At 46.6% G+C, this 13304-nt stretch overlaps 1 protein-coding gene across 1 annotated transcript in view; it reads left to right on the plus strand.

Moving 5' to 3' along the window:
- The first annotated feature begins 2542 nt into the window (after nt 1–2542).
- KAT2B (lysine acetyltransferase 2B) overlaps nt 2543–13304 on the plus strand; it is a 117331-nt gene continuing 106569 nt past the window's right edge. Inside the window, exon 1 of the mRNA XM_025376472.1 lies at nt 2543–3300. Coding sequence (XP_025232257.1) covers nt 2998–3300 — 303 coding nt within the window. The 5' untranslated portion in view covers nt 2543–2997. The remainder of the gene's footprint in view (nt 3301–13304) is intronic.

A 13304-nucleotide genomic window follows, 5' to 3' on the forward strand; every position in this document is an offset into this window, starting at 1 on the left:
CAACTTCTTGTTATATAATATCATGTTGTGAAGTTGAAATTTTATTTTATTGCCATGCACCTTTTAAAATCTTTTCATTACTTTTGAATTTCCCATGCCTTTATTGAACATATACAAAATTGTGCTTATATGTCAGTGTGAGTTTGTTTTTAACATAACCGCTGCACTGAGATTTATTCAACAGTGTTTCTTAGAGATCTATGTTATTATATTTTTATAAAGGTCATTCTGTATAACAGCTATAAAATATTCTATTGTGTGAATATACCACAAGTAACCTCCAGTGGTCAGCCTGCCTCTACTATGCCCACTCTCCAGGCTTTTATTTCCTGAATGTAGCTTCTTTACCTCAGTAAGTGGTAAACACTTTGTAAATGAAAACATTGCCTTTTATTTTCTTGGTAGTCATTTCTTAAAAGTACTGTGTGCACAGAAAGAGCATATTGAATGCTTACAACAACCTAGTTATGGAAAAGCAATAAGCCTCCTGAATCCTTTGCCCTTGAAATTTCCTTGCCTGGTGCTCATAACACACTTTGAATAGGTCTTGAAACTGCGGGCCTTCAGCCTAAGGCAGTATGTCATCTGGGTACTCTGAGCAGGGAAATAATGAAAAATAATGTTCAGTTAATGGCACAAGCCATTCGCCACACAGACAGTGATGGTTTTCAGAGTGGATTGAAAGGAGAATGGCTAATTCTGCTTCAAAACATCCTGGAAATTGTCTGCCTCCTGAATTCTGAGGGACGCTTGGGAGGAGGAGGTGATAGGTGACTTATTGTTAAATCCGGGTTCCCTCCCCCAATATGTTACTGTGAAAATTTTCAAACATACAGAAAAGTTGAAAGAATTGCGCAGTGTGCCCATTACCTAGACTCTACTATTATATGGTCCCCTGTTTGCTTTATCGTATCTCTGTTCATCCACCCTTTACCCATGCATGGAGGCATCCATACATCTTATTTTTGACGCATCTCAAAGTACAAAGAGCACCATTAAATAAAGTTCAATGCTTGTAATTCTTTTCTTTTTTAAAAAAATTTTGAGGCAACATTTACATCCAGTGAAATGTACAAATCTCAAGTGGACCATTCCATCAGTTTGACAAACGCCTACAAGGTGGAACCCAAGCTCTTATTAGTATTTGTTAAATCCATGTTAGAGTTTGATCAGAGAAGCATAGCCTTTAAGACTCTCACCCTGCTTTGAGGAGAATGGCAAAAATCTGAGAAACATCTCAGCAGAGTCAGGAGAGAGTAACACTGGTAACGTGAAGCACGTCAAGCTAAGAAAGGAAGCACTGAAGTTAATTGTCCTGAACGGAACCTGATAAGAATCTGCCATTTCATCCCCTCAAGACTGGACTCAAGTTGGGAGAGAATATTGCCTTTTGCCCTGTCTAAACTAATATCACTGTTTAGATCTACAAAGTCCCCCACCTTCCCATGTTTATGTATTACACTGCATTACAAGTCAAAATAACACAGAGAATCTGGAAAAAGGAGAAGGGGAATGTTTCCAACGAAAAGCACACCGCTTAAGGCGTCTGGCCTGAGAGCTATATAGCATGCATAAAATCTGATAATAAGCACATTATGACCCACATTGCATATAACAAAAAGTAGGGCACTTCTGAAGGATCCTGAGAAACAGCCCTGGACTTTTAAAACCTGCTTTAAGAAGGCGATCAACCGTACGCCACTTTCAAACGCAGCACTGACATGTATGCTCCACAGTCATCAACAGAGAAAACAACAGTTTTCAACAAGAGTTGAAAACTGAGCTGAGGTTTTTTTTTTTTTTTTTTTTTTTTAAGTTTGAGGCCAAAATCGGTATTTATTTTTTTGAATGATGCTTATATCTTTTTCCTGGTTAATATGCACGCTGGTGGTACAATTTTGAAAACTACGTAACGTGATAGAACCACCACCCAGAAACGAATCCTGTTACAAACTTTTTGTATTCAAACTTTTTCCACTGCACATAGTTTTTATTTTGACAATGCTTTTAGACAATCGTTCTTTTAGCAACCAGCACTTTCAAACAAAAAGTACAGGGAATAGTAAGTTTTTTTCCCCTCCTCTGGCAGATTTGACCCACAAATTGCTATAGGAAGAAAGTGTTAATTATATTAAAACATAGTTTGACAGAAAGTATTTAAAAAGAGAAAGGGAAAACATCACGCTTTTATTTTGGTGAATTAGCAACAAAGAAAAGGATTAGCATGGACGGGTACTTTTCAAAAATATATTTTTTTTTCCTCTGGCTCCCGCTAGGGTGGAGGAAGTTGTCTCTGCTCAGAGACAGGGTGGAAGAGAGTGGAAGGACAAATGACTGAGAGGCGGCCCCCTCCCACTGGTGCGGGCGTGCGGGGATCGGATGGGGGGCCGCGGAGGGGGGAGGTGGCCAGCAGGTGCCTGGGCTCCAGTCCCCTACCCCCACCCTCGTCCCCACCCTCACCCACACCCAGGGATTGGCCTCGCCCCCTGGCGGGCGAGCAGTAGGTGTCGAGGCACTGGGGTGGGGGGTGCAAACCCCGCGGGCAGCGGAAAAGAGGCCGTGGGGGGCCTCCTGGCCCCGGCACACACTGCGAGGCTGGCACCCGCCCGCACGCACACCCAGTCCGCAGCCCCGAGGAACATGTCCGCAGCCAGGGCGCGGAGCAGAGTCCCGGGCAGGATAACCAAGGGAGGGCGTGTGCTGTGGCGGCGGTGGCAGCGGCAGCGGCAGCGGAGCCGCTAGTCCCCTCCCTCCTGGGGGAGCAGCTGCCGCCGCCGCCGCCGCCGCCGCCACCATCAGCCCGCGGGGCCCGGCCGGAGCTAGCCCGGCGAGCGGCGCGCGAGGGGGAGGGCGGGGGCGGGGAGGGGGGTGGGCGAAGGGGGCGGGAGGGCGTGGGGGGAGGGTCTCGCTCTCCCGACGACCAGAGCCCGAGAGGGAGACCCTGGCGGCGGCGGCGGCGCCTGACACTCGGCGCCTCCTGCCGTGCTCCGGGGCGGCATGTCCGAGGCTGGCGGGGCCGGGCCGGGCGGCTGCGGGGCAGGAGCCGGGGCAGGGGCCGGGCCCGGGGCGCTGCCCCCGCAGCCCGTGGTGCTGCCGCCCGCGCCCCCGCAGGGCTCCCCCTGCGCCGCTGCTGCCGGGGGCTCGGGCGCCTGCGGTCCGGCAACGGCAGTGGCTGCAGCGGGCACGGCCGAAGGACCGGGAGGCGGTGGCTCGGCCCGAATCGCCGTGAAGAAGGCGCAACTACGCTCCGCTCCGCGGGCCAAGAAACTGGAGAAACTCGGAGTGTACTCCGCCTGCAAGGTACGCGCTCGCCGTTCTCGGACCGCGGATGGGTGCTAGGGGCCCAGCCCGCGGGACCCCCCTCCCCCTCCCGCTTCCACCTCCGCCTCCCGCCTTCTGCCTTCTGCCTCTCGCCTCCCGCCTGGGGCCGCTGCACCGCGGAAGTGCTCTTGTCGCCCGAGCCCAATTAGCTTCTTCTTGGATAAGAGTCCTGCTGGGTTTGAAGAAGGGGATCACTAAGACGGAGAGCCCTTCATTCCTTCCGCTTGAAAGGAGTAGCTTCGGAATCCGAGCTCCCGGGCTACTCTGGGGTTTTGTTGCTCTGTAGGAGCTCGCTGGAGTCACTTTCGCGGGAGTGGAGCGGTGCTCTCCATGTGGTGGGCGACCCAGGGGCAGGGAAACATCTTTTGGGGGACTGAGTGGTCCCTTCTGCAGTCGATCCCTTCCCGTGTCCCACTGGGAGGAACTGGGTGCAAGGAGTCGGGGTGGAGAAGACTCCCGGACTCCTGGCGCTTTGGGAAAGCGAAGGGGAGGAAAGCGCGGGGTGCGAAGGTGGGCAGAGCCCGAGGCGAGGGTCTTGTGGCGCCTGACGCCCTCGGCTGGGGGCGGAGGCGCTGCCGCGCGCAGTGACAGCCCTGTCATTATTGTATTATTACTTGTTTAGTTAAAACGCTGTCCCAGCTGCTCGAGGTGTAAACAGGATTTGGCAAGGTGACAGCCCAGCGCCGCGGACGCTACTGCTTGGTTTGAGGACACCCATTTCTTGCTACCCACTCTCCGTGCCAGTTTAGGCACCCTGTCATCCCAGCTGCAGATCCAGATGTGGGGGCCGTGCTCCCGAGGTGGGAGGATTGCCCGAGGCCGCGGGGCAGGCTGGCCCTGCGCTGTCAGCAGCGGCTTTGTTTTGACAGGGTGACAGCTGAGGGGGGCGGGGACTTGGCCTTGTCAGCTCCTGCGGCCTGTGGCAGAGGCAGGGAAGAGACACACTCACACACACTCACACACCTCCCTGTATTCTTCCTGCCTGCTGCAAAGAGGGTCAAGTTCCCAGATTCCGGATTCCCAATTCCCACAACCAAGCTGCAGTGGCCACTTCTGAATTTTGACATAACTATTATTTATTCTACTGGAACATCTGGGTTATACTCTTCTTAGTACTTACAGGAGCTTCTTAGTCACAATGGAATGTCTGTGCTTGCTCTTTTTCCACACCGTATCCTCATGTTTATGTTGAGCACCTCTGTATCCTATACTGGTTCGATAAATATTTGTTGAGTGAATTTGGGATCTAGCCCAGTGCTCCTCAAACTTTCATGTGCATAGGAATCTCCTGGGGAAGCTGGTTAAAATGCTGATTCTGAATCAGGTGGTCTGAGGTGGAAGCTAAGAGTTTGCATTTCTGACGAACTCCCAAGTGGCACTACGCTAGTCCACAGACCACATTCCAATTCAGACCTGGACAGTATATTATTTGTCCCCGTTGAATTTAGCAGAAAAGACAGAAACAAATAATCATGCCGTGTGGTTATTTCTGAAGAAGGAATGCAAAAAAGATGAAGTGGGGAGTGTGCTTTTTGAAAGGTGCAAGCCCAGGAGTTGATCATGAAGGGCATTAGATGAATGAGAACAGGCCACTGACTGTAGTAGGCAGAAGTGAGAGCTAGGTACAGAATTAAGAACAAGGTCGTGGGTTCAGAACATACTGCTTGGGTGATGGATACACCAAAATCTCACAGATCACCACTCAAGAATTTATGTAATCAAACACCACCTGTTCCCCCAAAACCTATGAAAAAAAAAAGAGCAAGGTCAATTACTTGGTGGCCTTGGCGTTTTGCAGCCAAAGTGGGCTCATGCAGGAACTGTGTCAACTCAGTGTTTCTGTCTTGGCTTTATTTTAACATTTATTTATTGGGTTATCATTACCAGCACCTCTTAAAGACTTCCTGCTGCCTGCTGTAGCTTTAATATCTGAAAACTTTCCTGAAGTTTTGGTTTTGTCTAAAACCATGAGCATATGTGGCCTGCATTGATGTTTTTGATCTTTTCAAATTTCCATGGGTGAGATGTAGCACCACTTCCAAAGTTTGAGATTTGAGTGTTTTCTGGTCACTTTCATGACCAAACAAGAGAAATAGAAAATTTATTTTAAGGCCTTTTTTTTTTTTTTTTTTTTTTTGAAACAGGGTCTCACACTGCCTGCAGGCTGGAGTGCAGTGGCATGATGGTAGCTCACTGCAGACTCAATCTCCCTGGGCTCAGGTGATCCTCCTACATCAGCCTCCTGACTAGCTGGGGCTACAGGCATGCACCAGTACACTATTATTATTATTTTTTGTGTTCTTTGTAGAGACAGGGTTTCACCTTGTTGCCCAGGCTGTTCTCGAACTCCTGAGCCCAAGCACTTTGCCCGCCTTGGCTTCCCAAAGTGCTGGGATTATAGGCATGAGCCACCATGCCCGGCTGAAAGTGTTCATTTTTATGTGTCCATTCATTCAGTAAATATTTGGAGGGTTACCAACTGGGTGTCAGGCATTGTGCTAGGTGCTGGGCCTATGACACACAGAATTTGTCCTTCAGGAGTTACTTACTATGTGTGTGCACAAGTGCATGTGTGTGCATGCATGTGTTGGGGCCTAGGGAGGAGGGCAGTGAACCAGAATTACAGAGAAGTTCAGAAAAACTACTTTCTTGGAGTACTTGCGGACCCAGTGCAGGACAATTCATAGACTGGGGCACTGGTAGGGTGGGATTGCCTTCCTGGAGGAAGTGTCAGTGGCTGCTAAGAACTCTTGGCAGGGCAGAGTGGGGTGGGGTGAAGCTTCTTGTAGTGGAGAAACTGAAAGCAGTTCTGGAAGCTTGGAGGTGGGCCAACTCCAGCCAGACCTTTGTTGCCTAGGGCCACCTGGTTGGGGGTGAGGGGTGCGTGGCCAAGAGGGCACTGAGGAGTGCAGGAATCTTAACCTGGGGAGTGACACTATCTCAGATTTGCTTTTTTAAAAAAAAAAAAAAATTAACTGGGCTCGATTGGATACTAGGGAGGGTAAGAGAGCAGAATCTGTGGTTCTCTCTTGGCTTGTTTCTTATGAGCAAGCCCGAAAGGACAGATTGCTCTACTTTTGCCACAGGCCCCTTGGCAAGTTAGATTAGAGAGATTAGAGAATGAGGAGGGATCTAGAAAGAGATAAGGTAGTTTGCTGGGGGGCTTTTGAAAGAAAAACAGGTCCCAGGCCTGATATAAATCTGGCCTTTAAACTTCACAAACAAAACCAAAAAAGAAGGGAGCTAACTCAGCCAGGGTGACGTGCCACACCCCAGAGAAAAGAAAAAGGAAAAAAAAAAAAAACAACAACAACAAAAGAAAGAAAGAAAAAGAAAAGAAACAAACAAACTTGTTTTGCAGGATCCAGATCTTTGAACTGTGTCCTGGTAAAGGTTGCTTCAGAGTCATTTTGCTTATGTGTGGCACAGCCAGAGTGATCATTAAAAATGTAGATCTAGGCCAGGCGCAGTGGCTCATACCTGTAATCCCAGCAATTTAGGAGGCTGAGGCGGGAGGATCACTTGAGTCCAGGAGTTTGAGGCCAGCCTGGGTAATATAGTGAGACTTCGTCTCTACAAAAAATAAAAAATTAGCCAGGAGTGGTGGCAGAGGTTGCAGTGAGCTGTGATTGCGCCACTGTACTCCAGCCTGGGTGACTGAGCGAGATTCTGTCTCAAAAAAAAAAAAAAAAAAAAGTAGATCTGACCATGTTATACCCCAATTTCAGGCCCTATAATTTCTCTTTATTGTGGTCCAGAAGGCCCTGCATGGCCCGGCTACTGCTGTCTGTGGCTCCTTTTCAAGGCTTCAGGCACATGGTTTCCTTTCACCTAGTAAGGGGTGAGGTGGGGTGAGGGGCTTTGCACATGCTGTTCCCTGGGACTGGAAGCTCTTCTTTCCACACTTGAAAATTAGCTCCCAACCCTTCCTACAGAACTCAGATTCCTTGCCTTTCCTTTACCCTCCTGAGCAGCCTTCCCATTAGAAATTATCCAAATTCATCTGTACTCTTTCTGGTGCTTTTCTTATGATTTTTATGATTTGTATGATTATTTGATATGCATTTCGAATCTTAGATTCTTAGTGATGCGGTTATTGACTAAGCGAATGAACCAGAGAAGAGAAAGTGCAAGAAATGATTAGCTGTGATGATAGCAGTTGTGGAATTATAACTTAATCACTTCTTGACAACTGAGTAGAGATTTGTCATATAGGACAGTTCTAGGTATCCCACAGATATTGATAGGATTGGGTTATTTATTTATTTATTTATTTATTTATTTCTTGAGACAGGATCTTGCTCTGTCACCCAGGCAGGAGTACAGTGGTGTGATCTTGGTTCACTGCAACCTACATCTCCCAGGCTCAAGTGATCCTTCCGCCTTAGCCTCCTGAGTAGCTGAGACCACAGGCATGCACCACCACACTCAGCTAATTTTTGTACTTTTTGGTAGAGATGGGGTTCTCCATGTTTGCCAGGCTGGTTTCAAACTCCTGGGCTCAAGCAGTCTGCCTGCCTCAACCTCCCAAAGTGCTGGAATTACAGGTGTGAGCCACCACACCTGGCGTATTTATTTATTTATTTTAGAGACAGGGTCTTGCTCTGTTGCCCAGGCTGGGGTGCACTGGCATGATCATAGCTCACTGCAGCCTTGAACCCCTTGACTCAGTTGATCCTCCCACCTCAGCCTCTTGGGTAGTTGGGTCTACAGGCCTGCACCACCATGCCTGCTTGGGATTGGGTTTTTAATGTTATAAAAGAAACCTCAAGTGAATGTATGAGTAGGCCAAATCCCAGTCTTCTTGAATTAAAGTGTATCATCTACTAACTTCAAAAGAGAAACAAAACCCATTGGCTAACCCTTCCTAAAGGAACAGGCCATTTATATTAATACATAAGGGGAGACAATAGGGTGTAGTGGTTAACATGGGCTTCCGAGTTCAGACTAATCTGAGTTCAAATTTTGGGATATCCAGCTCTGCAACCTTGGATAAGGATTTCATTTAAGCCTTTATTTTCCTGTCTGTAAAGGAATGATGCTACCCCCCTCATGGCATAACAGTGAGGTTTTAAAATGGGCTGTATTAGACATCCAGCATGGTGTGTTGCCCATGGCAAGCCCTCAGAAGGTAGGGGAGACACTGTTAACTTGGAAGTCGAGTAAGAGCAACAGACTCAGTCCTGAATCCACCCCAGCTCTGCCACTTGTGTGATCTTAGGCACAAGTCACTTAGTTTTTCTCTGAGCCTCAATGACTGCATGTATAAGGTGGTGATCATGACTTCAACCTTAAAGTTAAAAGAAAAAAGTGTCCCCAGAATTCCTAGAACATAAAGATGCTAGGTTAATGCTGGCTAAACAGAATTACCTGGTGCTTTACTCATATATCAGAGCCAGTGGCCACAAAGCATTTATGGAGAACCCAGTTGCGTAGGTTCTGGGCAAGGTGCCACATTTAAGGAGTTTCATGGACACAGGACTATAAAATTAGTCTTAATTGAAAAAATAGGGCCGGGGCGTGGTGGCTCATGCCTGTAATCCCAGCAGTTTGGGTGGCCAAGGCAGACAGATTACTTGAGCTCCCGAGTTCGAGACCAGCCTGGGCAACATGGTGAAACCCTGTCTCTACAAAAATTAGCCGGGCATGGTGGTGCATGCCTGTAGTCCCCAGCTACTCAGGAGGTTGAGGTGGGAGGATGGCTTGAGCCCAGGAGACAGAAGTTACAGTGAGCTGAGATCATGCCACTGCAGTAGACCTTGTCTCAAAATAATAATAATAATGATTTATAATCTAGAAGTAGCACTGGCTGTAGCATATACAGAGAGCATAGGTGGATGTGCCACCATAAAAGAAAAAGCATCCTTTGTTGGCTAAGGGCTGGTGGGTGGGGCACTAGAACAAGACTTACAGTTGGAGAGCGCCCCCAACACCTTTGTATTTGTCAATCACTCCCCCAGAGAGCAAATGTCTTTTTCAATTGTCAGCATCTAGAGCAGTGGCTCTCACCAAGGAGCTATTTCACCTCCCAGGGGACGTTTGACAATGTCTGGAGACATTTTCAATCTTTGCAGTTGGGAGGAGGGAATGCAACTGACAACTAGTGAGTGGGTCAGGAATGTTGCTATACATCCCACAGTGCACAGGACAGCTCTCCCCAACAAAGAATTATCTGGTCCAGAATATTAATAGAATTAACAGAAGTTGAGAAAGCGTGTTTTAGACAAATACCCTTGCAGCACAGAAAGAAAAAAAATCAATGTTTTTTGTTTTGCCTTTTTTTTTTTTTTTTTGAGGCTTTTTTGAGGCAGAGTCTTACTCTGTTTCCAAGGCTAGAGTGCAGTGGGCTCAGGTGATTCTTCCACCCTAGTCTCCCAAGTAGCTGGGACACAGGTGCATGTCACCATGCCTGGCTAAGTTTTGTAGTTTTTATAGAGATATTTCGCCAACCTGGGTTTTGCCATGTTTAACAGGCTGGTCTTGAACTGCTGGGCTCAAGCAATTGGCCTGCCTTGGCCTTCCGAAGTGCTGGGATTACAGGCATGAACCACCACGCCTAGCCTAAACCAATGCTTTTAATGTGAATTTGACTAACACTTAAAATCTGAAAAATCTCACTTTGTGAATCATGGGCACATATTTTAAACAGTTTTATTGCGGTATAATTTATAGATCATAAAACTTGCCCACTGTAACTGCAGTCAGCTGCTTTTGAATTAATGTATGTAGTTGTACATCCATCACCACAACCCAGTGTTATGACTTCTTCCATCCCCCGAGTTTCCTCTTGCCATGAGTACCTTTTTTTTTTTTTTTGGGACGGAGTCTCACACTGTCGCCCAGGCTGTAGTGGAGTGCAGTGGTGTGATCTCAGTTTACTGCAACCTCTGCCTCCTGGGTTCAAGCAATTCGCCTGCCTCAGCCTCCCGAGTAGCTGGGATTACAGGCAAGTGCCACCATGCCGTGCTAATTTTTTTTGTATTTTTAGTAGAGACAGGGTTTCACCATGTTGGCCAGGCTGGTCTCAGACTCCTGACCTCAGGTGATCTGCCTGCCTGCGCCTCCCAAGTGCTGGGACTACAGGCCTGAGCCACCACACAAGGCCCATGACTGCCTTTTTAAAGTGATATTTTGTATCAAATTGGTTGTTGGTTTGCAAACAGAAACTAAATTAGAAATATCTTTTTGGCAATGATTCCAATAGGCAATATTGTCACAGCAAAATACAAAACATGGAGGGAGGTGGATAAGATGTTGTTTTAAAAGATCAATCTTTAGCCACATAAGTTTATTGCCTACAATTATATCCTGTGGTGACTTCTCTAAAATACAGTATCATAAAGCCAAGCATAAAAAGGAAAAAATGTTTCATTTGGCAGGCACAATACAAAAAGCCTGAGAGAAAGATGTCCAAGTTTAATTCTGTGTCCTCAGAAATTTTCAAGAAAGATGGAAATTCAAGCCTGCAAAGCCTTCAGATTGCAATTTGTAGTTTTATATAACTGAGAAAGTAGTTTACGGGGCAAAACAGCAAAATCTGCTGAGGACTGTTTTGTTTTAGGAAGTGTGTGCTTGCAAATAGCGATTTGTGATGTAGCACTGTTTAAGGTTTTTATTTTGTTTTGTTTTTAAAAATCACCCGGCAGATTTAAACCCAGTTGCCTTGGTGTTAGCCAGATTTAATTCTGTGGTAGTTAAGTAAATCCATAGGGTCCCACCCTTCATAGTGACTGTGGAGGGTGAAATATACACTTTCCTGTAAGATGCCTGGGAGCAGTCAGCACATCTGCTTCTCAGCTGAATACTCAGTGTAGTGCCAATAAAATTAGGATTTTCAAGGCTCAGTGGCTTCTGATTTAGTCTGTCGTTAAGAGGAAAGTGGCTATTTGGGAAAAATTGTCAACAGTTGCCTACTCTTGCGTGATACTTTTCTGCTGTGGTCATCTGATTCAAACGGGGAATTAGAACAGGCACACTGGCTACTTGCACATTTGGAGAGGAGGGGAATCCTTGCTTCCTTCCCTCTATGCTGGGTGCCCTTGGGCAGCGCCCCCCTTTTCTTTTTTTGGAGACGGAGTCTTGCTCTGTCGCCAGTCTGGAGTGCAGTGGCATGCACTGCAACCCCCGCCTCCCGGGTTAAAGTGATTCTCTCCTGCCTCAGCCTCCCCAGTAGCTGGGACTACAGGCGCGCGCCACCATGCCTGGCTAATTTTTGCATTTTTAGTAGAGACGGGGTTTCATTATGTTGGCCAGGATGGTCTCCTCTCTTGACCTCGTGATCCTCCCACCTTGGCTTCCCAAAGTGCCAGGATTACAGGCATGAGCCACCGCGCCCGACCCGGCAGCACCTTAACTGCCTAGTTTCAGTTTCCTCTTTGGTGAAGTAGGAGTCCAGGTGCCACCTCATTGACTTATTGTGAAGATTAAATACTTCAGCATATATGAAAGTTCTTGGAACCTAGGCATTCCACAAATGTCTATTTAATTTTATTTGTAAAAAACGTTCCATTGGTATTAGCAGTTTGTGTGTTTGCCAAAGTGTTATGTCTCACGTCATTTGATTCTTCTACCCGGGGTAAGTGGAAGGTAAGGGAGGTCATTTTACTAGCAGGGAACTGAGACCCAAAGAGGTTAAGTGACTTCTTCAAGCTACAGTGGTTACTCAGGAAAACGCCCGACCAAGTAGATCCTCTTTCCTATGCACCATTTTGCCTCCTCTTCCAAAACTTTTGCCTGGGGTGGAGGGAGTCGCTTTTCTTCCAAATGGTTTCCGAAGAGGATTACATTTGTTTTAGACATTCTACTATCATTTGAAATTTATTGTACTCTATTTGAGAGGTATGTTCTAGTCCATTGAACCTGTGCAGGCCATAAAGTAAACAAAATAAGTATTCTTTATTACTGGCCCAGGACAGACATATACATGCTCTTGATTGTTTTAAAGGTGACAATCAAGACTGGTCACTGTGCTGGCCCAGTAGAATTCCCTGTTGAAGGAAGATGAAAGAGATACCTACTCAGGCTATAGAAGGTGCCAAATGTGTCAGAAAGTTAAGAAATTGACTGTCTTGAAAGTTTAGAAGTCCAGCTGGGCACTGTGGCTCCCCCTTGTAATCCTAGCATTTCAGGAGGCTGAGGCAGGCAGATCACTTGAGCTCAGGAGTTCGAGACCAGCCTGGGCAATACGGTGAGACCTGGTCTCTACTAAAAATACAAATATTAGCAGGGCATGGTAGCTTGCGCCTGTAGTCCCAGCTACTCAGAAGGCTGATGTGGGAGGACGGCTTGAGCCCGGGAGGCAGAGGTTGCAGTGAGCTGAGATCACACCACTGCACTCTAGCCTGGGCAATGGAGTGAGACCCTGTCTCAAAAAAAAAAAAAAAAAATTAGAAGTCCCCTAACCAGTTTATATAAGACTGTTCACGCAACAGTATCTCAGCATGATAAAAAGGAGTCATTAAAAAAAATCTTTCAGTTGCATTATGCATAAAGGGCTCAAATCATGTTTACAGTGCAATTAATTTTTACATATGTATACATCTATGCAACTGCCACCTAGATGAAACTGTAGGACATTTCCAGCATCTCAGGGGGTTTTCTTGTGCCTCCTCCCCACTCCTGGTAATCCTTATTCTGACTTCTATTACCGGTGATTAGTTTTGTCTGTTCTTAAACTTTCCATAAATTGAATCATATGGTATGAATTATTTGTGTCTGGGTTCTTTCACTCAACATTATGTATGTCAGATGCATCTGTATTGTTGTGTATAGCAGTAGTTTGTAAAGACACATGTTTTTAAATTAAAAAATTAAAACATTGCCAGCAATTTTCAGGATGGAAGTCATTGGACATGGACAACCTCATGGGATGAATCTTTAACTAGGCTTTTGAAAGAAAGGATGGGAATTTGATAGTCAAATTCAGAAGAACCCGGAATGGCAGGAATGTGGATAAGAAATCAAGGAGGTGGCCGGGCATGGTG

The sequence above is a fragment of the Theropithecus gelada genome, chromosome 2 (genome assembly GCF_003255815.1).
Source record: "Theropithecus gelada isolate Dixy chromosome 2, Tgel_1.0, whole genome shotgun sequence".
NCBI classification, from domain to species: Eukaryota; Metazoa; Chordata; class Mammalia; order Primates; family Cercopithecidae; genus Theropithecus; species Theropithecus gelada.